The 21,786-nt window shown below is 36.6% G+C and overlaps 1 protein-coding gene across 2 annotated transcripts; it reads right to left on the reverse strand.

The window, feature by feature from the left end:
- Positions 1-778: 778 nt before the first annotated feature.
- LOC120527579 (histone PARylation factor 1) lies at positions 779-14,338 on the reverse strand. 2 transcript variants are annotated; one of them, XM_039751157.1, is made up of 8 exons: positions 14,197-14,338; positions 12,715-12,883; positions 9,976-10,162; positions 8,548-8,646; positions 6,538-6,688; positions 5,957-6,044; positions 3,515-3,687; positions 779-991 (listed from the first exon to the last, which is right to left on the reverse strand). In XM_039751157.1, exons 2-8 carry the CDS (start codon positions 12,776-12,778, stop codon positions 860-862), a joined length of 894 nt encoding a protein of 297 aa, XP_039607091.1. In that variant the 5' UTR covers positions 12,779-12,883; positions 14,197-14,338; the 3' UTR covers positions 779-859. The 2 variants fall into 2 exon arrangements, with proteins under 2 accessions (XP_039607091.1, XP_039607090.1); XM_039751156.1 differs by lacking the exon at positions 14,197-14,338 and adding an exon at positions 13,583-13,747.
- Positions 14,339-21,786: the final 7,448 nt, after the last annotated feature.

Here is a 21,786-nt window from a genome sequence, read left to right on the forward strand (position 1 = left end):
TTCAGGAGTGGTTTCTTCTTGTAAGCTATGCCTTCCTATGGCTGTTAAACCCTCACTGGTAACACAGTGCTGCTTTCCAAAATCCTAGTCTAGCTCTGTGCTACACTTTACTGCATAGTGTTTAATAATTAAGGCTTGTCCTTGTATTATTTTCTTTTAGCTATGGATTACATAGAGAAAACGATGCATGCAGTTGCAGAAACAGGTGAACCTCCAGGTTTCCTTTGCTGTCTGAATAGCATAAAGGTGTAATCAAGTTAACCATACACGTTACTGAGTTTGTTCAGTTAGGTGCCAGCTAATGGGCAGGTCACCTCAAAAGTCAGTTTATGGACAGTCTTCCAATTACTGAATCTTCTGCTGAACATACCTGGCAGCTTAAACACTTATAATGCTAGGCAAGCTAGTAAACTATCTGTTTGCAAATGTGTTTTTGAGCATTTACCAGCAGTGAAGATGACCAGTTTATTGAATTTGTTTGAAACCCCATACTAAAAGGCAAGTCAGCTGAATCTTGTAGGGAGAGGGTTTTTTTTTTTTATATTGTTAGGGCAACTAGGAACAGCACTTCGATTAACAAGCCTAGACATTTACAAGTAAGTACCCACAGCATCCCTTAATACACATTCTATACCTTCACTTACCCAGAGATCTGGTATCATGGGAGTTAGTTAGAAACCTTGTGCTGAAGCCTGATTTTCCTTTAACCACCAAACAAAACCTATGGCATGGATATACTGTGTTTGCATGCTCAATAAATGAAAACATTGTAAAAAGATTATTTCAAAATATTTTATTTATATAAAAAAACAGACTAAACAAATGACACATACATACAATTTGACACAGGATGCTTGTTTCATACAGAGAGCTGATCCAGATTCTCTAGATTCCGGTTGGCTAAATGTGCTTCAATAATTTCTGCAAACAGATTTCTCTTGAGAAGATTGTAAGCCAATGGAAGAAGTTGCCCGATAACTTTATGAAAATACTAGGGGAGAAAAACATTTAAATTAAGGCTGAAGCAGACCAGAGTAAGAGAATTTCAAAAGAAATTAGAAATTGACCAAGATCTTATATCAATTGAACAGTAGTCCACATGTAATGTGGAAAAGAAAAAAATGACTTAAGCACAGCATTAATGCAAACAGTTCATTATTTACATTGATAATTATTAAAAAAAAAAAAGAGACAATTTTAACATGAAGAGTTCAATGTGTTATGAATTTGACAAACCTTGCCAAAATCTGCAAAATGCAGAGTTGTATTGAAATCAGTGGAATGATGCAATGATGTATTAATTGTCCCTGAAGGCTAGGGAAGAATCTGCCAACATGCCGGAATGAATTTTCTGGCCGAAAATAAGATCTGCACTGTAAGGAAAACAGTGCAAAAAACTGCACTATTATAAAAATGTTATTTCATTGTCCAAGCACAATTCCACTGTTGGGATGAATGAATTAATGAAGTAACAGCACGGGGGGCAAAAGGAGATGAGGCGTACATGTGGGACGGAAGGCTGGAGGATTGATCAGCAACACTTAAACATGGAAGTTCTATGCATGGCTACAACAGTACAGCTCTGTGATGTCACACTGGCTTCACAAAGTATCATGGGGTGGTGGGGAAAAAACAGTTTGTCTAAGCCAGCTCCAAGGCAAATGTACAGAAAGCTATTCATCAGCCACGGTCACAGCACATAATTTGTGAAAATAGTTTTGGCATATTTCCCCAATGAACACTAATGTGCTGTCTAAGGAGAGAGGATGTGTTGAGTAAAGTGCAAGCTGGAGGAGAGGTGTGCTGCATAACACAAGGAACAGGTCAAACATAGGAAAGGATTTATTACTATGACATGAGTCTAGTGTGTGACCACAGTTAATCCACCATTTCTCCAACTTCTATCCATGAAAATCTTCTCTCTAAATGAGAGCTCCAGAATTAACACAGCCCAATCCATGCCAATCTTTATCTAAACAAGTAGTGCAGTGGTTAGCACTATAGCTACACAGCTCAGATCACACTTATTGCCACATTAATCTGTCCAAGTACAGTTTCTCCTTCCCCACTGTCTTCAACTCGTATCACCTAAATTCCAGAACATTTCCACATTTGACAAAATTAAGATTGATTCAGTGAGGTTTATCACTGATCACCACCCATACTTATGTATTACCTTTAAATTAGCCACACATCCAGCTGATATCAGGTCTGTTCAGCCATGGATTTGGCAAGAAGGATCACTTTTTGAAGCATTTTATAAATGGTTCTAACTAGGGGAAAAAAAAAAATGTAGCTACTTGACACACTTCAAATTTACTAAAAGTAGGAATTCACAAATTTTCTGGTGGATTGCTGGATGAGATTCAATATAAAAACCATAACAAGAACAACATTTCCAAAAGAACCTGGAATTATCTGTTCAAATGTTTCTCCAACAATTTTTCTAACTCAATCTAGTTCAGTGTACAAAGACCACACTACCCAAATGATATTTTAAATATTAAATGAACAGCAGTCACAAGGGCTAGGATTTAGTACATGTATATGGTTTAGAGGTTGTCCAATGTATGTGTCATGATTAAACTACAATTTGATTTTATGTTGTAAAAGTATGACTGGTGTCAAATTATTTTCTTGCCATGTCTTGGAGAAACAACATATGATATGCTACATACTACATATTAAGATTGGTGCCTTCAAAGAAAACAGTTTGGTACTTGGAGAATGTCCAACAAAACTAAATGAAAATATTGTATAAATATTCACCATGATTCAAGCCTAATAAATAACAGTAGTTAAATATTAGTAGAGTGCAATGTTCAGGAGATACAATTTCAAAGTACTCCTGCAGCATACACCTTGCATTTTGTACCAAAGCAGTCATATGAAGGAGGACAACCTGAAACTTTAGTCTAAACAGAATTGATTCACATTGCCAGGAAGCATGAATAAATCTTTTGTATACGTTTATATAAAATTGTTATGCGCTTTAGCCTGTTGGTTAACTTTAAAAAAGGTAGCTAATTTCTGATGCAACCCATGCACCAGGCTTGTTTAGATAGCTTTTGTAAATTAATTGAATAATGACTTACAGATGATAAGCCATTTTATCATCATAAAAGAATTTATTCTTGAACATGCTGTATTTGGAAAGACCACAAAATTCAAAGTGGCAAGGGCCAGAGACAATTTAAACAGTTCTGAATAGGTCACCAGGTCAATGCAAGTTCTGCTCCCACACTTAGCAGTGTAGGACAAAATAAAGAGGGGGGAAAACAGTTGCAGGAAGAATATGCAAAATTACTAGCAGACAACTGGTAAGGGGATTTAGATCATGGCTCAGTGAAACTGCAGTGCCCATGACTGCACTACTGTATAGACTGACATCTTCAGGGGGTATTAAAATGCACACTGCATGATTCCATAAGTTAGAATACAAAAACACTGAATGATGTAAATTGAAGACGATCATTTTTTTTTTCTATAAATAAAGATATGGTTAAAAACTTACATATGATCCAAAGCAGAACAAATCGATTCCTAATTCGAAGCCCATTCCATAATCACATTCATCATTGGCAAACTGAACATAAGTGATCATTTCTTGAATTGGGGCAAATGCCTTAATTCTTTCATCATCATTTGGTGCTTCAGCAATAACTCGACATATCTTTTTAAGACTAGCTGGTAGGAGGAGGGAAAAAAATAAACAAAATTACACCCATTTGCAGTACAGGTAAAATAAGTAAAACACTAAACACCTAGAAGGCCAGCTATGGAACCAAAACCCAAAAATGTAAATTGATACATACAAAGCACCAAAAATGTTATAGAAATAATTGGCAACTTCTCAAATGTATTGGAAAAACAAAATAAAGCTTGGAACCCTACATCACCTAGTTCCAATCCTGAAACCCTACAGAATGACAGTTTTTCCTATTACCACTATTCATCCCTTGTATATAATACCTAGGTGTTCTACCACATTGCTAGTACGATTCATACCACAACTCATCCTACTTCCAGAATACAATACAATGTATAGATTGAAACCAAGAATCAGTTTTAGCCACAGTTCATTAATGAAACAATTGTCCCAACAACTTTTGGGCCACTTGCCCCAGGCAATATCTACATAGGTTCCATTGGATCAAGGGTGACCATAGGAGCAACTCAGCTAAACGGAGCTAACAGGTAAAAAAACACACCACACACATCGCTGGAAAAGTCATGTAATGTGACTTGGCCTTAATGGAACATTGACTACAGTATAAAATTCTATCTCATATAGAATATTTTTGTATGACTATTTAAAATCATTTTGCAAAAGATTCAAATCCAGTATCACTGTGTACAGATTTCCATCCTCAATCCACAAACAAATAATTCAAATTCAGCTTAGACAACCAAGAATACCTTCTACATGTGGACTTGAATTTTCAGGCATCCTGTAGTGTAAGCAATGGCAAGTGGTTAAAAAAAAATGCTGTCAGTGGAATCATCAGTGCTGGATCTGTACGTATTAGCTAGTACACGAACAACAGTAGAAGATTTGATGCACATTAATGGTTTAACAATTTCAGAATACCAAGGGGTCTGATCTGTCTGCAAAAATTTGGGCTATACTGCAGGTTTTTTTATTTTTTCGAATTCACATTTCTCTAAAAAAAGACTGGATTTGTAATAAACAAGTTGAACAGGTAGCTTTCCGTTTAACCTCACATTCTAGCAGGTAGCTATGGTCAGTTCAACCATAGGTGGCTAGGGGTTGCTAATCTGCACAATCTTAGACCCTGCTTGCAAAGGGGCCTTAACATATACAAGAAAGTGAGATATTAAAAAAAACCAACAACAGATCACTGACAGGTACTCACAGCAACCCTTTATCCAGCACCTATCCCTATCCCAATTAATTATTATAAATCTATACAATCCAACATAAATAAATAAAAAAAAATCTTTTAAAAGAAAAATGTGTAGAGCACATTCAAAGCAAGTGTCTGATTGGTCACTTTTATGTGATCGAACATTCAATATGTTACCATTGCTCAACACAGAAAAAGGCAAAAGTTGGTCATGTACAGTGTGAGCCCAGTGGTGTAGCAAAAGGGTCAATTAAAAGGCAAAAAGCAAAAGACACTGTTTTGCTGAAAACATGGGCAGCATAAAAAGAGAAAAAGTAAATTGCCAATATGGTTGCTTCCAGCAGAAATCTTCAGTCCATTAACAGACATTGAACAACAATGTGGAAAATAAGAATAATGCAAGAAAAAGCGATTAAATCAAGATCTTGTGGAAAACACAAGAAAACAGCAACAAGCATAAAATGCAACTGATAGATTTCATGAATGCCAATGTTTTATTAATCTTGTTTAAGTGACCAACTTTATAGTCCTTAAATGTGTGCAAATGAACTGTCAACTCAAAATATGACAAAGAATGTTTGGAAAAGAAATCAAAATCAATTTCTCACAAAAGTGAGCCAATACCAACAAAAGTTAAAACAGGTAGGGCAGCAAATTCAGGTTATTACTGCTATCAAAGCCACCCAGATTCACTCTACAATACAAAATAATTATGCCCTATGATATAAAAATTTAAATAAATACATTGAGATATTTGTACAGGTAACAGTCCATAAAAAATAATCTAAAATTTAATTTCTCCCATCTATTTTCCAAACGCTCTTATTCCTATTCAGGATAACTAACCCAGGCAGCATCCTTACAGGACACATTCTCACAAGGCCAATTTAGCACTGGTAATCTATCTAATCACACTAACATGCACATTTTTGGAATGCAAACATGAAAACCTACTTAATTGCCAGGTTCTGAACTGTAACTATGTTTACTGCATCTTGACACAAATTCCACAAAATAAAAATACTACACACAAAATTGTTATGCTATAAAAACTCTGGCATATATCAGGGAAAAAAATATACTCTTACCATCTGATTCAGAAAGTTCTCTGTAACCAACACCGTTTTCATCTACTGGAACCACTATACCTGCTCCGTGAAATGTCTTGGAAACAACCTTTAAAATATGTTATATAGAGTCAGACATTTCACTGAATTTAACTAAAACACAGAGCTCAAGCATACAGTAGATGAAGACATTTTAATAGCTTTATACATTAAATTTCTCAAGTATAGGTACCTCTACATAAAGATTAGCCAAGGCTTATAAACAACCCACAGTCCACACAAAACATTAAATTACTGAGCTGCCATGCCTCTTTAAACATATTTCAGTTCCAAATGAAATTGACTGTGGCATTAATACTAAGTTTCTGTTGTTTTTTTGCCCTACATTGCCTGAAGTGTTAATATAATTTCAAACTAATTCTACTGTCTTCAAAGTAGTTCAGAATGGAATGGACTTTAACATGGGATATTTCCCAGAAATTAACTGTATAAAGCAATGTAAAAAAAGTAACAGGAACACAGTCCAATTACATTTCTGAACATAAAGTTGAAGACAACAGAATTTTTCAGAATTATATAAAAAAAAAAAAAAAACACTTTACCTTTTTATCCCTTTCCTTTATTTCTCTGGATTTTTGTTCTAACGAACACCCCAACATTTCAGCAGTCTTCACTATTTCCTCGTCTAGATTGCGCAAGGTAGCAGATTTTTTTTTGTCAGTGCATTCCTTAAGTTTTTTCAATATCAATAATCTGGTGGTAAAAAAGTAGATTTAGAGATAAAAGTCAACCACACTAACCTAGGTTGTATAGTATTATTTGTCCTTACTTATTTCTACATTCCTTTACAACTTTCCTCTAGTTTCATTACAAGTTAGACATCACAACAATTAGGAAAATTCAAATACATGTACAAACTGCTATCCTGGGGCCTCATGCATAAATGGTGCGTACGCACAAAAATGTTGCGTACTCTTGTTTCCACGTTCAAATCGCGATGTATAAAACCTAAACTTGGCGTAAAGCCATGCACATTTTCACGCTAGCTCAAACCCTGGCGTACGCAAGTTCTACGCTCAGTTTTGCAAACTGGTGGCACCCAGCGTCAAAGCAGTGCTTTCATTCCAGTGTGGTTTCCCTTTCTTTTTTAGATCCACATCCTTGACACGGCTTCATCATATATACTGAAATTAACCGCATATTGTTTATTAGTTTTAAGGCATCTGATTGAAATTAACCTGTAACAGTATAATGGTCCACGGAATGGCCAAACTATTCCAAATACCATAGCTGCTTTAGCGTTGTTACTCTTACTGCACCACTCGAGAGTATATCACTGTATCTGAGTGGGGAATCACAGGTCTACAGCAGCTGATCAGAAAGAGAATTATCAGTATATAGCATCTAGCAGACGCTGCCTCAGCCATGCTGCCTATTTGAAACGCTCTCTTACGGCAAACGCTTCAGAGCCTTTCCTGTACTGACCTCACGATTCAAAAACAGTTTCATCCCAAGAACTATAAACACAATCAATTAGTCCATCATGTGCTCCTTGTAGAACTGTTTGCTATACAGTTATAATATTGCACAACCTGAGCCACTTTATAAAGCGCGTATTTACATATGATGACGATAAAATTTCTAAGATGAAATGCAGCAAAATATGTTTATTATAGTATACAGATAAAACTAACTTCATTTAAATCTATATTGTTGATAATTAAACGTGTGAGGACACGGTGTCGCAGCGTTAGCGAGAAGCTGGAGCTCCGTTCAAGGATTGTCCCTGCCTCGCGCTGTATTCTTGCTGTGGCTGGTGTGACAAGGGAAGGATAGATGGATAGAATAATTTAATATGTACTACAAAGATATTTCCTTTCCTTAGAAGTTTTGAAGAACTGGGAATCTCAGTTTACAGATGGCTTAACGTCTATTACAGAGCGGAGTGTGTGGCGATTGGATATTTGGAGAAAGAAAAGGAAGGACAGGAATTGGGGGGGTTATTACGTTTGAAAGAGACAGTACTGCTGCAATAAATTATTTCATCGAAGGTCACACACGGCACAGCAAGCATCTTGCTTTTTGAGAAATAATCTCTGGACAGGCCGCCGGCTCATCACTATCACTGCGCCACCGTGTTCCCGCGTTTAATACATGCTTTAATTCCTATCATCAAGAAAGTGATATCAAGTATACATCTCAGTATTTAAATTATTCAGAGAGCTGTAATATCATGAATGTAATATATTCTGTGTCCTGTCGGAGGAAGAGAAAGAGAGAGATTAACACACACAGGTATTCACTGAAATTCTATTTCCCCCTCCCATGCTTTTGCCGTTGCCTTTTCACAGAACGCAGAGCTTCAGGACTATTTACGTTGATTTGCATATTCAAAAAGGCGCAATTCTGGGAGGAGTTGGGGAGTGGTGGTTAGGGTATGAATTCTAAGCACGGCGTTATGCATGAGCCCCTTGGTGATTTGAGTGCAATTTCAGCATCTTTATAAATGCAACAACTTTATTAATCATGGATTATGCAACACACAAAATAAGAGTGATAAGTCTCTTTTTGTTTGGAAGGTTCTAATAGTAAAACATAAAAAGCCATCTTACCTAACTGCAACAAACATGTTGCCACCCATCTGGGATATAGAACAGCCTTTTTTTGCTTCATTTGAACCAACAAAAGCAGGAAGTTCTTCCGGAGAATCCCTTTTATTATAAGAATAACAAAAATAGTTATTTTTGCAATATTATATTTTCTGATATATATATATATATATATATATATATATATATATATATATAATTTATTGCAGACAGCATCACTATTCAAACAACTAAAATCATATATAGCCAGTTTTTTTTCTCTTAATATACAAGTTTTTAGTTTATAATTATTCTTACTTCATCATAAAAATGAAACAGGGTATCATATGGGTTATCTAAGAGCATATGCAATTGTGTACAACATGAAAGATTTTTAATTCTACTATAAACAGCAACAGATAGATTATCGCAGCACTCTGAAGCAAGTAAAAATTCTTGCATTGTGTCTGATATATCACTAAGAAACCAGAGCATTGCAAGGGAACACATGAAAGCTGCCCCTCTGATGAAAACCAAACCCCATTTATACAATTATTCTGGGCATCATTAAAATGTTTTTTTTTTTTTTAAACTATGTCCTGTCAAATATTTGACATATTTGTTAGGACATAATAGATGGAATGTATATTAAACTTAAATGTAACTAATTTCTCTTGTTTGAATTACAGATGAAAGGCATGTTATACAACTGAATAAATAGAAATGCTAGAAATTATGTGTTAATAAAAAGCAAAGCAACCCTTTTATAAACAGCTGTCTGGCCTAAAGGAATATTTAGTTACCTAGATGTATTTAATTACAAATCCACTTTAAAAAGTGATGAGCATAGCTTCTTCTGTTTATCTTTGGAAAGTGTCTGTGTGTATTATACACACACAAAGTTATTTACTAAGAATGTTCTTAACCAAAAATTGACAACTCTACAGTAGTTTCAGTTGTTAAAATGAATCTATGCACTGTGTCGCTTGTAAAGGCAGAGGAGTAGCTTCAGTGACAGACTTTTGTCACTGTCCTGCTCCACTGACAGACTGAGGTGATCATACCTCGCCCACACTATGCGACTCTTCAATTCCACCCGGGGGAGTAAATGCTAACATTACTCAGTTATTGTCTGCTTTTTAAATTTTTTTCATTTTTATTACTATTTAATTTAATATTGTTTCTTTGTATCAGTATACTGCTGCTGGATTATGTGAATTTCCCCTTGGGATTAATAAAGTATCTATCTATAGGTCAATGGACTTAAAAAGGCTCTTCACATTACTTTCTTGTAATTTGTTTATAATGCTGTTCTGTGAAACAGTTTGCACATAAAATAAAGGTTGACTGACAAAATACTACCAATGATAAATAAAGAACACAGAGAAGTGCACATTTCCACAGAAAAGAACAAGCTTATATGGTCACATTCAATACCAATTAAACATTTACCTGTAATAACCTAAGTGGAACTGAGTTGGATTTTTTTCTACTGCAAATGTTTGAAATTCAGGTGGATCATAGAAGTATCTCCAGTGAAGAAAATAATTTGGTTTAACGTTCTTTGTAGACTTGTGTTTTCCGGCTAAAATGTCATAAGGACCAACCAGCTGGATGCCTAGGCTAGACTTCAGTGCATCTGCAAATAAAAATTACAAATTTAGCGGATACAGTATATAATCTGTTCCACTATGTAAGATAAATCCTCATTTACCATTATTTTAAAAGTATTTTTGCTGCTTCCAAAATGACCCCCACTCTTGTTCAGACAGCTATCTAACATATTAATATAATAATAATAAGTGTAGTAGCCAACAAAAATCCAGATATATAGTCACTCATTAAATAGCTAATAAGACAGGTTTCCTTGGCTTTATCACTTCAAATTTGATATTTAAAGGAATGGCTTTTCAATCCATCTTGGGCTTTTCCTACTATTTCATGATCTTTTTTTGGATCCACAATGTATTAGCTGGAAGAATGACCGAGACTATGATTGCAAGACTGCAATATCTATACCATATACAATTCAGGGGAATCCTGCAAATAAACTTGCATAACATGGCATATAAGATCTATATAATTGTATTTTCTAAGAAATTAAAGATTATTAAAACAGTTATTACTTTTCCTGACTTTAAAATATATACAGTATATGTCCTTGAACTTTAAAGATCTCTGAACTTAATTTTGTTTAAATTTCAAAACAAGCAATATATAATTAACAAATTAGCTACTATTAAGTGTTGCATTACTGCTTGCAGTTAGGAACCCTTTATTATGGATGGCTGTAAAGAAGCAAAAATCACTAAGGAAGACCATTACACGTGACATTTCTTACTAAAAGCATTTCAGGCTATTTTACAGCTAAAACACCAAGTTTTAAATAAATAACTGAGAAGGGAAAACTGTTGGAAATTACTTCCAATTAAAAAAAAAATTTTCTTTAGTTAATAAAGCCTATGCAATCAATGACCATTTTTCCCAAAAACAATAAACAGTTAAATAGTAAAAAAAACTTAAATTTCACTGTTCAGTTTTAAAAATAATTCTTAGCAATTGGTAGGTTTCTACATTCAAGTTAATTTTTTGGAACATTTGTATTAAGCATTTATTAAACTCTACTTATAGACTCTACATATAGGTTTTTGAAGATACTCAGGACTTCCTTGAAAGCTAAACAGCTGCCAATTTCCCCAGTTCAAAGAAAAGAATGTTCACCAATTACGAGTGACCAGTGTTTTAACAGACTCTGCAGATGCATCAATAAATAGAAAACACAAAGTGTGCTATGTATTATTCTACTTAATTTATATCTAAATAGTACCTGCTTGTCTAAACAGCCAAGTAATCACTCTGCTTCATCAAAGACTCAGTTTGAACATTATTTCACACTTCAGGAAAAACCTTACCTCAGGTCTGATTGTATAAAATGTCTGAAGTAAGACTGTCTTAAGCTATTAAGTGTTTCACTTTACAAATGGCCACTCTTGTCTGAATAAAGTAGCCCCATGACACAACTACTACTGCTACCCCCCCGCCCTTAAAGTGCAGACAAATATAGAAAGAACACATTTATTTACATTTAATTTATTTACAGAAAGTGTTTGAAATATTCAATTAACAACAATAATAAAAGCAGCAGGCAAACTGATCTAATGTCTACATCAGGAAGATGCAGATTTACATTTCTAATACAATTCCTCCTGGGAGAGGCACCGATTTCTGGAAAAATCTCACATTAAATATACTAATGTAATACATTTGCCATTGCCAATAATTCACGAATCTGCATAAACACTAGTGTATTTCTGCATTTTGCAAACACGGGGGGAGGAAAAAAAAACCCAAACTATTCCATACTGTATCAATTGTTCAATCCTTTTAAACAATTGCTCAGAAATGGATGAAATAGGCTAATAAAAGAAACTGAATGAATAGGAGAATAAAACATGTAGTGCAGGTCTTTATCAAACTACAGACAGAAGATTTTGGCTCTGAGGCAGATAAATCTTGCCCTTTTTTTTTTTTTTTAAACAAGAGATGCTGCACTATAGACTAGTCAGGAAAGTAAAAGGCAACTTCAATCATTTGTCTACTTATTTTGCATCCTGCACTTAAAAAAATGCAAGTGTGTTTTTATATATATATATATATATATATATATATATATATATATATATATATATATATATATATATATATATATATATATATATATATATATACACACACACACACACATTTCTTGACCAGCTTGTATTAATAAGGTACACCCGTCTTGGAAGCAACTGGTAGAGGAATGAAGCCAAATGGAGCGTTCGATTCACTGTTACAATTCAGAGATGTGTTCTGTAGGTTCAACTGAATTAGCAATACAGTACAACTCTGGTACAAATAACTTAAAATACTGACATAACATACTGGAGATTGACTTTGCACAATACTCCGTTAACTAATTCATCCAGTTATTAAGTACACTTCGCTATGGCTTTGGCTGAACTGAAACTACTACACATCATCCATTCTCAATCCTTCCCCGCCCCAATGTGTGCATATATTTTGCAATGGGATGCTGCCTAAGAAAGTATATTTTGACAGTAAGTAAAACAAAATACATCCACATACACGATTATATTACATCTGAACTACTAATTTCTGCAATCCAACGCCTAGTTAATAGTCACCTACCACAAGGTTTCTGAGGATTCAGTTTTTTGCAAAAAACCCAGAAGTGATAGAAATCCGCAGGCATTTCAAACTGATACAGGCGCTCCACCTGCTGTCGGAGTTCCGCAGCCACATCTGGTGGATCACACTGTCGGCCCTTTTTGACGTCCACATTGGCAACTTCCAATTTCTAATAACAAAAATTGAAAGCAAATATTTCGAAATGTGTCAATAGACATATATAGTCTGCAATGTCAGTGCTATAACTTATATTTACCAAAACTGAATGTTAATAAGATTGTCTGAGAAGATGGACGAAATGATCAAATCAACGTACAACTAGCGCAATATAAAAAATTAAATAAAAGCAATCAATGCCCATCTTTCCAAGAACTCACTTTATTCTGCTGTACACCGTTAGACGTCAGAGACAATAACAGCACGCAAAATTCCACAAATTAATGGATGGAAAATAACTTTGTAAACAAACGCTAATCCACGCTTGTCCCAAATGAGCTTGTATTGCCACAGCTGGCCAGCTAATACCATACAAAGGTGGGAGGAGAGTTCAAACAATAAGAAAATATATCCGCATAAAATGTATTTATTTACTCCATTGCACAAATGAAGGGCTCTCTTCCTTAAGCGCACATTTAAAAATAAAAAAACACATGTTCGCAAAGGATTTCTGATTTGCAATGTTTCCTACCCGGTAAACTTAACATCTTAATATTGCTTTGCGGCTTGCATGTCGTTTACCTACAGAGGCGCAGTCATTACAGCTTGTAAAAATATGCCGGTATTACCATTACCCAACCACGACGTTGTTACACAAGAAAATGCCTCATTGCATCTTCTACGTAAAGCACACGCTGCCTTTAACTTTTACCTGCTGCTGCTGCTGCTGCTCCTTAGATTTTCTCTTGCCACGAGAAGCCATAACTCTCTCTCCCGCGCCTTTCCTGCAATATTTTATGTGACCCGTCGGTGTTGCGTAGTCTCGCGAGAAGGTGAACGGAGAAAACTTTGAAGGATAGTCCACTCGTCAAGGCTCACCCACTTGTGCAGGGGTGGCCGGAAGATATGAGCGGAGCAATGAAAATGACAATAACAGAAGGTCAAGTTGCTGTGAGGGAAGGCACGCCAATGAAACGACAATGCGAAAAGAACGAAAAGAGAAGAGCGGCGCTAGCAAGTTGTCTGAAAAAAATAGTCTTTCAGTTATTATGGCTGATGAGTTAACGAAATCGTGAAATCTGTTCGACGTATGTAAGACTTTACATAACCAACCACAAAGAATAATGTAATTGAAAAGCAGCAAATAATGACGTAAGTGTTTAACACTGCTGTACGCTGTAATTACGAAGGCAGTATGGTCGATAACTTTGTGATTGATAAAACAATCTTTGATCAGCTGTTCATACTCTGTATGGCGTAAAGCTAAATTAAATTTCAGTTGTTAGCTATGTTATGCTGTAGCATGCATTTTAAGTAGTAACATACCTGTTCACCCCATATCAGTTGTGAATGACTTTTTCACGCTTCAGCTTTCTCGTGTGCAGAGCATTCTTGATATGAAGGTGTGAGGTAGCACCTACACGTTTACAGCTGTAGCCAAACTGAAAGTGACACTCACAGACAATAACTGCTTCCTTATCCTGTTTGTACCATTACAAATAAGGGGAGGTGCATCTTCTAGAATGCATGGGAGTGCTTTTTATCCCATATTAACCCCTCGAGAGACTGGAGAGCAGCCTTTTTACTATCAATCTTTAGTCTCGTTCCTTCTTTCACACGAAAGTCGGTATTTAAAGTCTGGTTTAGTAAAAAAATTCTTAACTTAAAGCTGAGGGCATCTCATCCTTAGCGACTTTTCAAAATGACATTCTTATTTCAGAATATTCTGTTTTTGTATATTTTATGTTTCTTGTTTGCTTTACGAATGTGTATCAGTATTGCCATTTCAGTTTACTGTATATTACATTACTAGCTATCGGCTGATACATTTTCTGAACCCACTTATTTCAGTTATAAGGTCAGAGGAGAGTGGACCCTATTTGATCAACCCTGAAAGCATGGCAGAAACCAACCATTGACCTGGCACACATCTGTCTGAACAATGAATTTAACTAAAGGAAATAATTGACATCTCTCAACAAACAAATAATAATTTCTAAGAAATTCGGGTTTTTGGTTTAGTTCCCCAACAAGCAATTTTTCTTTCTGTAAAACAGTTTCTCTTCAGACATACTGATCAAAAAGTTTCACTTTTGACTGTTTATAGATCCTTAATTCAGAGCTCTTTATGTTCATCTACATGCATTTTGGTAAAGTTGAGGTGAGCATTCATGTTATCATTAGTGAACAATGGCTTTTACTTACGTAGCTGCTGTTCCTTTGGTCTGTTTTTCCCTAGTGATTTTCAAATTGACGAATTATGAACACTGATACTAATCAAGGCAACGTATACAGATCTTAGTATTTCGTTCTAGGGTTCTTTGTGATTTCATAAACAAAATTATACAAATACACAATCTTGTATTTCATATGTGTTTATTTAGACCTTCATCAATTATTAGATGAAGATTAGGTAACATTTTAAGATCCATTCTTGCGGGAATTGTAGAAATTTCAAAAGGTTCACACTTTCCTCCCCATAAATAAAGCTGGGTAGATGCTATCAAGAATACCAGAATTTAAATGTCTGTAAATTACAGTCTGTTTGTTCTTTATGCACATCTTTGTTTTCATTAAGCCACAGACTTGAAATTTGACATACAGGTAAAGCTTGCCTTTACACCACGAAATCCGGAATTGATTTCTAGCCATTATACAGTGGTGTGAAAAACTATTTGCCCCTTCCTGATTTCTTATTCTTTTGCATGTTTGTCACACAAAATGTTTCTGATCATCAAACACATTTAACCATTAGTCAAATATAACACAAGTAAACACAAAATGCAGTTTTTAAATGATGGTTTTTATTATTTAGGCAGAAAAAAAATCCAAACCTACATGGCCCTGTGTGAAAAGTAATTGCCCCTTGTTAAAAATAACCTAACTGTGGTGTATCACACCTGAGTTCAATTTCCGTAGCCACCCCAGGCCTGATTACTGCCACACCTGTTTCAATCAAGAAATCACTTCAATAGGAGCTGCCTGACACAGAGAAGTAGACCAAAAGCACCTCAAAAGCTAGACATCATGCCAAGATCCAAAGAAATTCAGGAACAAACAGAACAGAAGTAATTGAGATCTATCAGTCTGGTAAAGGTTATAAAGCCATTTCTAAAGCTTTGGGACTCCAGCGAACCACAGTGAGAGTCATTATCCACAAATGGCAAAACAAGGAACAGTGGTGAACCTTCTCAGGAGTGGCCGGCCGACCAAAATTACCCCAAGAGCGCAGAGATGACTCATCCAAGAGGTCACAAAAGACCCCAGGACAACGTCTAAAGAACTGCAGGCCTCACTTGCCTCAATTAAGGTCAGTGTTCACGACTCCACCATAAGAAAGAGACTGGGCAAAACTGCCTGCATGGCAGATTTCCAAGACGCAAAACCACTGTTAAGCAAAAGAACATTAGGGCTCGTCTCAATTTTGCTAAGAAACATCTCAATGATTGCCAAGACTTTTGGGAAAATACCTTGTGGACTGACGAGACAAAAGTTGAACTTTTGGAAGGCAAATGTCCCGTACATCTGGCGTAAAAGGAACACAGCATTTCAGAAAAAGAACAACATACCAACAGTAAAATATAGTGGTGGTAGTGTGATGGTCTGGGGTTGTTTTGCTGCTTCAGGACCTGGAAGGCTTGCTGTTATAGATGGAACCATGAATTCTACTGTCTACCAAAAAATCCTAAAGGAGAATGTCCGGCCATCTGTTCGTCAACTCAAGCTGAAGCGATCTTGGGTGCTGCAACAGGACAATGACCCAAAACACACCAGCAAATCCACCTCTGAATGGCTGAAGAAAAACAAAATGAAGACTTTGGAGTGGCCTAGTCAAAGTCCTGACCTGAATCCAATTGAGATGCTATGGCATGACCTTAAAAAGGCGGTTCATGCTAGAAAACCCTCAAATAAAGCTGAATTACAACAATTCTGCAAAGATGAGTGGGCCAAAATTCCTCCAGAGCTGTAAAAGACTCACTGCAAGTTATGGCAAACGCTTGATTGCAGTTATTGCTGCTAAGGGTGGCCCAACCAGTTATTAGGTTCAGGGGCAATTACTTTTTCACACAGGGCCATGTAGGTTTGGATTTTTTCTCCCTAAATAATAAAACCATCATTTAAAACTGCATTTTGTGTTTACTTATGTTATATTTGACTAATGGTTAAATGTGTTTGATGATCAGAAACATTTTGTGTGACAAACATGCAAAAGAATAAGAAATCAGGAAGGGGCAAATAGTTTTTCACACCACTGTATGTGATGTTTTCTTTAATCAAGAACTTCCCTCACTATTTTTGTCATGGCCCCGAGTGTTATGTTTGAAGCAGGTTTTCTTCCCCTGGCTGGGGTTCATATACTTGTCTGTTTTGCTTATTTTTTTGTTTATGGTAAAACTGTTATTAACTTAGTTCCATGTGTTTTGTAGGTGGGGTCACCTGCCCATCACTGCCAGGGATTGCCTTCAGCCCTATAAGGGTGAGGGCTTTCCACAGTTTCTGGCAGTTTATCTGAATGTGCTGTGCTGAGTTCTTGGATTTTTTTTAATGTTTTCTTGTGCTTTTGTCATTCTCTGGATTTTGAACCTGTGCTCAATTTCTTGACTTTGCCTTGGATTTTGTATGGGGACTTCGTTCCACTTGGATTGCTTTTTTCTTTTCAGGCAGTTCCTCATTTTGTGTTTTTTTTGCTTAGGGAACTTCATGTTATTTCAGAGCATTTTGTTAAGAATGCATTTTTTTTATTTCAAGTGGCCCTCTGTGTTACTAGCCAGTTTTTTTTTGGATGGGATTTTCCCCTTTAGTGGGCATTTTTGGAACTCTTTGGGACTTATGTGCTTGAGAACTCTTGAGCGGCATAAAACAAAGCTGCTCCTGCTGGGGTCATATTGTGTATGGCATTATTCATACAATTTGGGGTTGCATGTGTAACCTTTTACCATTACACCACCATCACAACTTGCTTGACACTATTTCTCTGTCATATTTAAACCTGCATAAGATAAATATCTGACTTGTAAATTTCAGTCTTGTCCCTGCCAGGAGGCACTGAGGGTATTATGAGGTTACATACTGTCATGGCTGCCTTAAATCCCTTAACAAATTAGGATCAGAAATTATTTTTAATATAAACAAAATATTTTTTGCCATTGTACATTTACAGTGATGTTTGGAAATAATACCAATGTGTAGTCAAGAAATAGATCATGCAGACGCTATGCAGGTTGTAATGGTGATGTGAAGTACATTTCAATTTTTTATTTAATCAATAATTTCCTTAGTTATTTTTGTCTTGGCTCCAAGCTGTCCTGGTTTGGGTCATATTGTCTACATAGTTTTTTTTTTTTATTGCAGTTCAGGGTTACTTGCACCATAAGGAAAAACAACTATATTGTATGCTAAGATGCTTTCCAATATTAAAGGTGTAACCACAAGGAGGCACCAGAGAGCCCTAAACCACAGTTTATGAATAAAATGAAGGACTTCTATTCCTTCCTAAGGACCTTACCACATAACCTTTTACCATCAATTAGCCACGAATACAAGTACAATTACCATAAATCACCATTGCTTCTTATCTTCTCCCCTGAGTGTTGCTCACTGCCCCCTGATTCTGACTTGTCCACGTATGGCAGTGGGCTCCTTTTTAAGCCTGACCCAAAAATGCTTCTGGTACCATTCTGTCTCGTAGAGGAAGCACTTCTGGGCCATAGACACAATGGATGGCCCTCCCCCGACAGCACCCTCAATCCCCACTACAGGACTGCACATCCAGACTCCATCTCCTTAGCATCCCTGTGCGTGTCCCAACTGGGTTCTTGTACAAGAACCACTACCACATAGTGTATGGGGAATGGAACGACTCCCAAGTTTCGGCTTCTACTGGTCCATCCGTTAATTTATACTGGCTGGGCACAAAGTTATCTTTTTGTCAATCCAGCCAAGCCATCCGCTGGTCCTCTCTGGCCTCCCGTTCAGGTATAAACCATACTTCTCCCTAGCCGGGATGCCCGTTCTTATCCCACAACGGGTATGTGCTAAATGCAACAGGTTTAAGGGAAAAACAGTTTGGTAATAAATAATTACTATAATTGTTACCTTTCCACTTTTCTCCATCTTATCCTTGCAATGATGAGTAACTCAGTGAGTGAAACATATAAACCTAAGAGATTATAAATGGTTTTTGAAAAGCCGGGTAGGCTATTTATCCATGGGGCAATAACTGTTCCAAATTTTGTTTAGTTTGAAATGATTTAAATAATTCTTTCATTTTTAAACATGCCTATTCTATTGAATGTCCAAAGGGCCTATTGGTGCAGAATTTGGTACTACCCAAAAACCATTCCTGGATGAAGTGATTTAATTAACAAATACCAGTCACCCAAACCTTTAAAATTTTGAGAAGTAGGAGGAAAACAGATTACAAGGGAAGACTATGCAAACTCCACATTGACAGTGTCCAGGCCAGAGTTTTAATCCAGGAGTGTGAGGACTACTGTACCAGTGCTAACCACTACACTGCTGTGCCTAGCAAAACTATTATGTACAACAGCATAATGAAGAAACTGAATATTCCATGCACAAGTGTGAAGTCTACTTTAATGCCATATTTGAGTGTTACAATTTGGATATTTTTTTATTTATGGAGTTAGTAATGGTCTTCATAAGCATGCATCTGCAAAAGAGGAAAATAAGAAGTCTTTTTTTTTCACTGTGACAAAAAAAGTTTAAACAGAGAGCATTATGGCTGAGCAGTCTTCATCAGGTGTACAACCCATATACTGTGCTTTAGATACATACCTAATAAAAGCTATACAGCTGAAACATTGTGCTTGTAATCTTCTTTTTATTAATCAATAACATTTGTAAACCTTGTTATGGTAAGTGCAATATATAAAGTAAAATAAAATCTTTTTTTGTTTTTGGTTCTTTCTGCAAATAATATATATATATATATATATATATATATATATATATATATATATATATATATATATATATATCATGAAATAGGCAACATGACACACAACAAAGGTTTGGGGCAGCCACCCGTATAGTTTCCCTGGCTGCAAAAGGCTTTGAGTTGAGTACAATGTGTGCAGGTTTGAGTCCAAAGTAGAACTGTTTAAATATGAAGGATGAGGGTTTTTATAGTTGGTTCCCAGGAAGTGACGTCCTCGGGGCCAGGACAGGTAGGATTTCTCATATTTGGTCTGCAGAGAGAAAAGACAGAAGTTTAATCGCAACGCACTGTCCTGGCATGGGATTGGCGTTTTCTGCTCTCTTTGGTTGACTCCCAAGCGGACATGTGTGACTATATATATATATATATATATATATATATAAAAAATAAATTGCTCAAAAAATTAAAGGAAGTCTTTTTAATCAGAGTATAGTATCAAGTCAGTAAAACTTCGGGGATATTGATCTGGTCAGTTAAGTAGCTGGGGGGGGGGTTATTAATCAGTTTCAGCTGCTTTGGGGTTAATGAAAGCATTAGAGGGGCAACAAGGGGATGACCCCCAAAACAGGAATGGTTTAATAGTGGAGGACACTGACTTATTTTCTTCCTCAACTTTTCTGACTGTTTTTTCGCTAGTTTTGCATTTGGCTATGGTCAGTGTCACTACTGGTAGTATGAGGCAATACCTGGACCCTATAGAGGTTGCACAGGTAGTCCAACTTCTCCAGAATGGCACATCAATACGTGCAATTGCAAGAAGGTTTGCTGTGTCTCCCAGCACAGTCTCGAAGACATGGAGAAGATTCCAGGAGACAGGCAGTTACTCAAGGAGAGCTGGATATGGCCAAAGAAGGTCCTTAAGCCATCAGCTGAACCGGTATCTGCTCCTCTGGGCAAGGCGGAACTGGATGAGCACTGCGTGAGCCCTAGAAAATGATCTCCAGCAGACCACTGGTGAATGTCTTTGATCAAACAATCAGAAACAGATTTCAGAAGGGTGGCTTGAGGGCCCGGCGTCCTCTAGTGGGCCCTGTGCTTTTCACAGATGAGCGCAGGTTCACCCTGAGCACATGTGACAGATGTGAAATGGTCTGGAGAAGCCATGGAGAACGTTATGCTGCCTGTAACATCATTCAGCATGACTGGTTTGGTGGTGGGTTAGTCATGATCAGGAGAGGCATATCCATAGAGTGATGCACAGACCTCTACAGGCTAGACAACGGCACCTTGAATGCCATTAGGTATTGAGATGAAATCATTGGACCCATTGTCAGACCCTGTGCTGGTGCAGTGAGTCCTGGGTTCCTCCTGGTGCACGACTATGTCCGGCCTCATGTGGTGAGAGTGTGCAGGCAGTTCCTGCAGGATGAAGGAATTGATACCATTGACTGACCCCCACGCTTGCCTGACCTAAATCCAATATAATCCTCTGGGATATTATGTTTCGGTCCATCCAAAGCCGCCAGATTGCACCTCAGACTGTCCAGGAGCGCAGATCTTGGAGGATATCTCCCAGAACACAATCCATCATCTAATTAGGAGCATGCATACAGGCACGTGGGGGCCATACAAGCCACTGACTATGGTTTTGAGTTGCTGCAATGAAATTTTGGCAAAATGGACTAGCCTGCCACATCATTTTTTCACTTTGATTTTCGGGGTGTCTTTGAATTTATCCCTCTGTAAGTTGATAATTTTCATTTTCATCCTAACATATATTAATATAGATATCCAGCATGATTTTTTCCCCATGGAGATCTGATATGTTTTCAAAGTGTTCCTTTAATTTTTTGAGCAGTATATATATATATATATATATATATATATATATACACACACACACACACACAGTGCATCCAGAAAGTATTCACAGTGCATTACTTTTTACACATTTTGTTATGTTACAGCCTTATTCCAAAATGGATTAAATTCATTTTTTTCCTCAGAATTCTACA

The sequence above is a fragment of the Polypterus senegalus genome, chromosome 4, assembly GCF_016835505.1.
Source record: "Polypterus senegalus isolate Bchr_013 chromosome 4, ASM1683550v1, whole genome shotgun sequence".
In the NCBI taxonomy this organism is placed as follows: Eukaryota; Metazoa; Chordata; class Cladistia; order Polypteriformes; family Polypteridae; genus Polypterus; species Polypterus senegalus.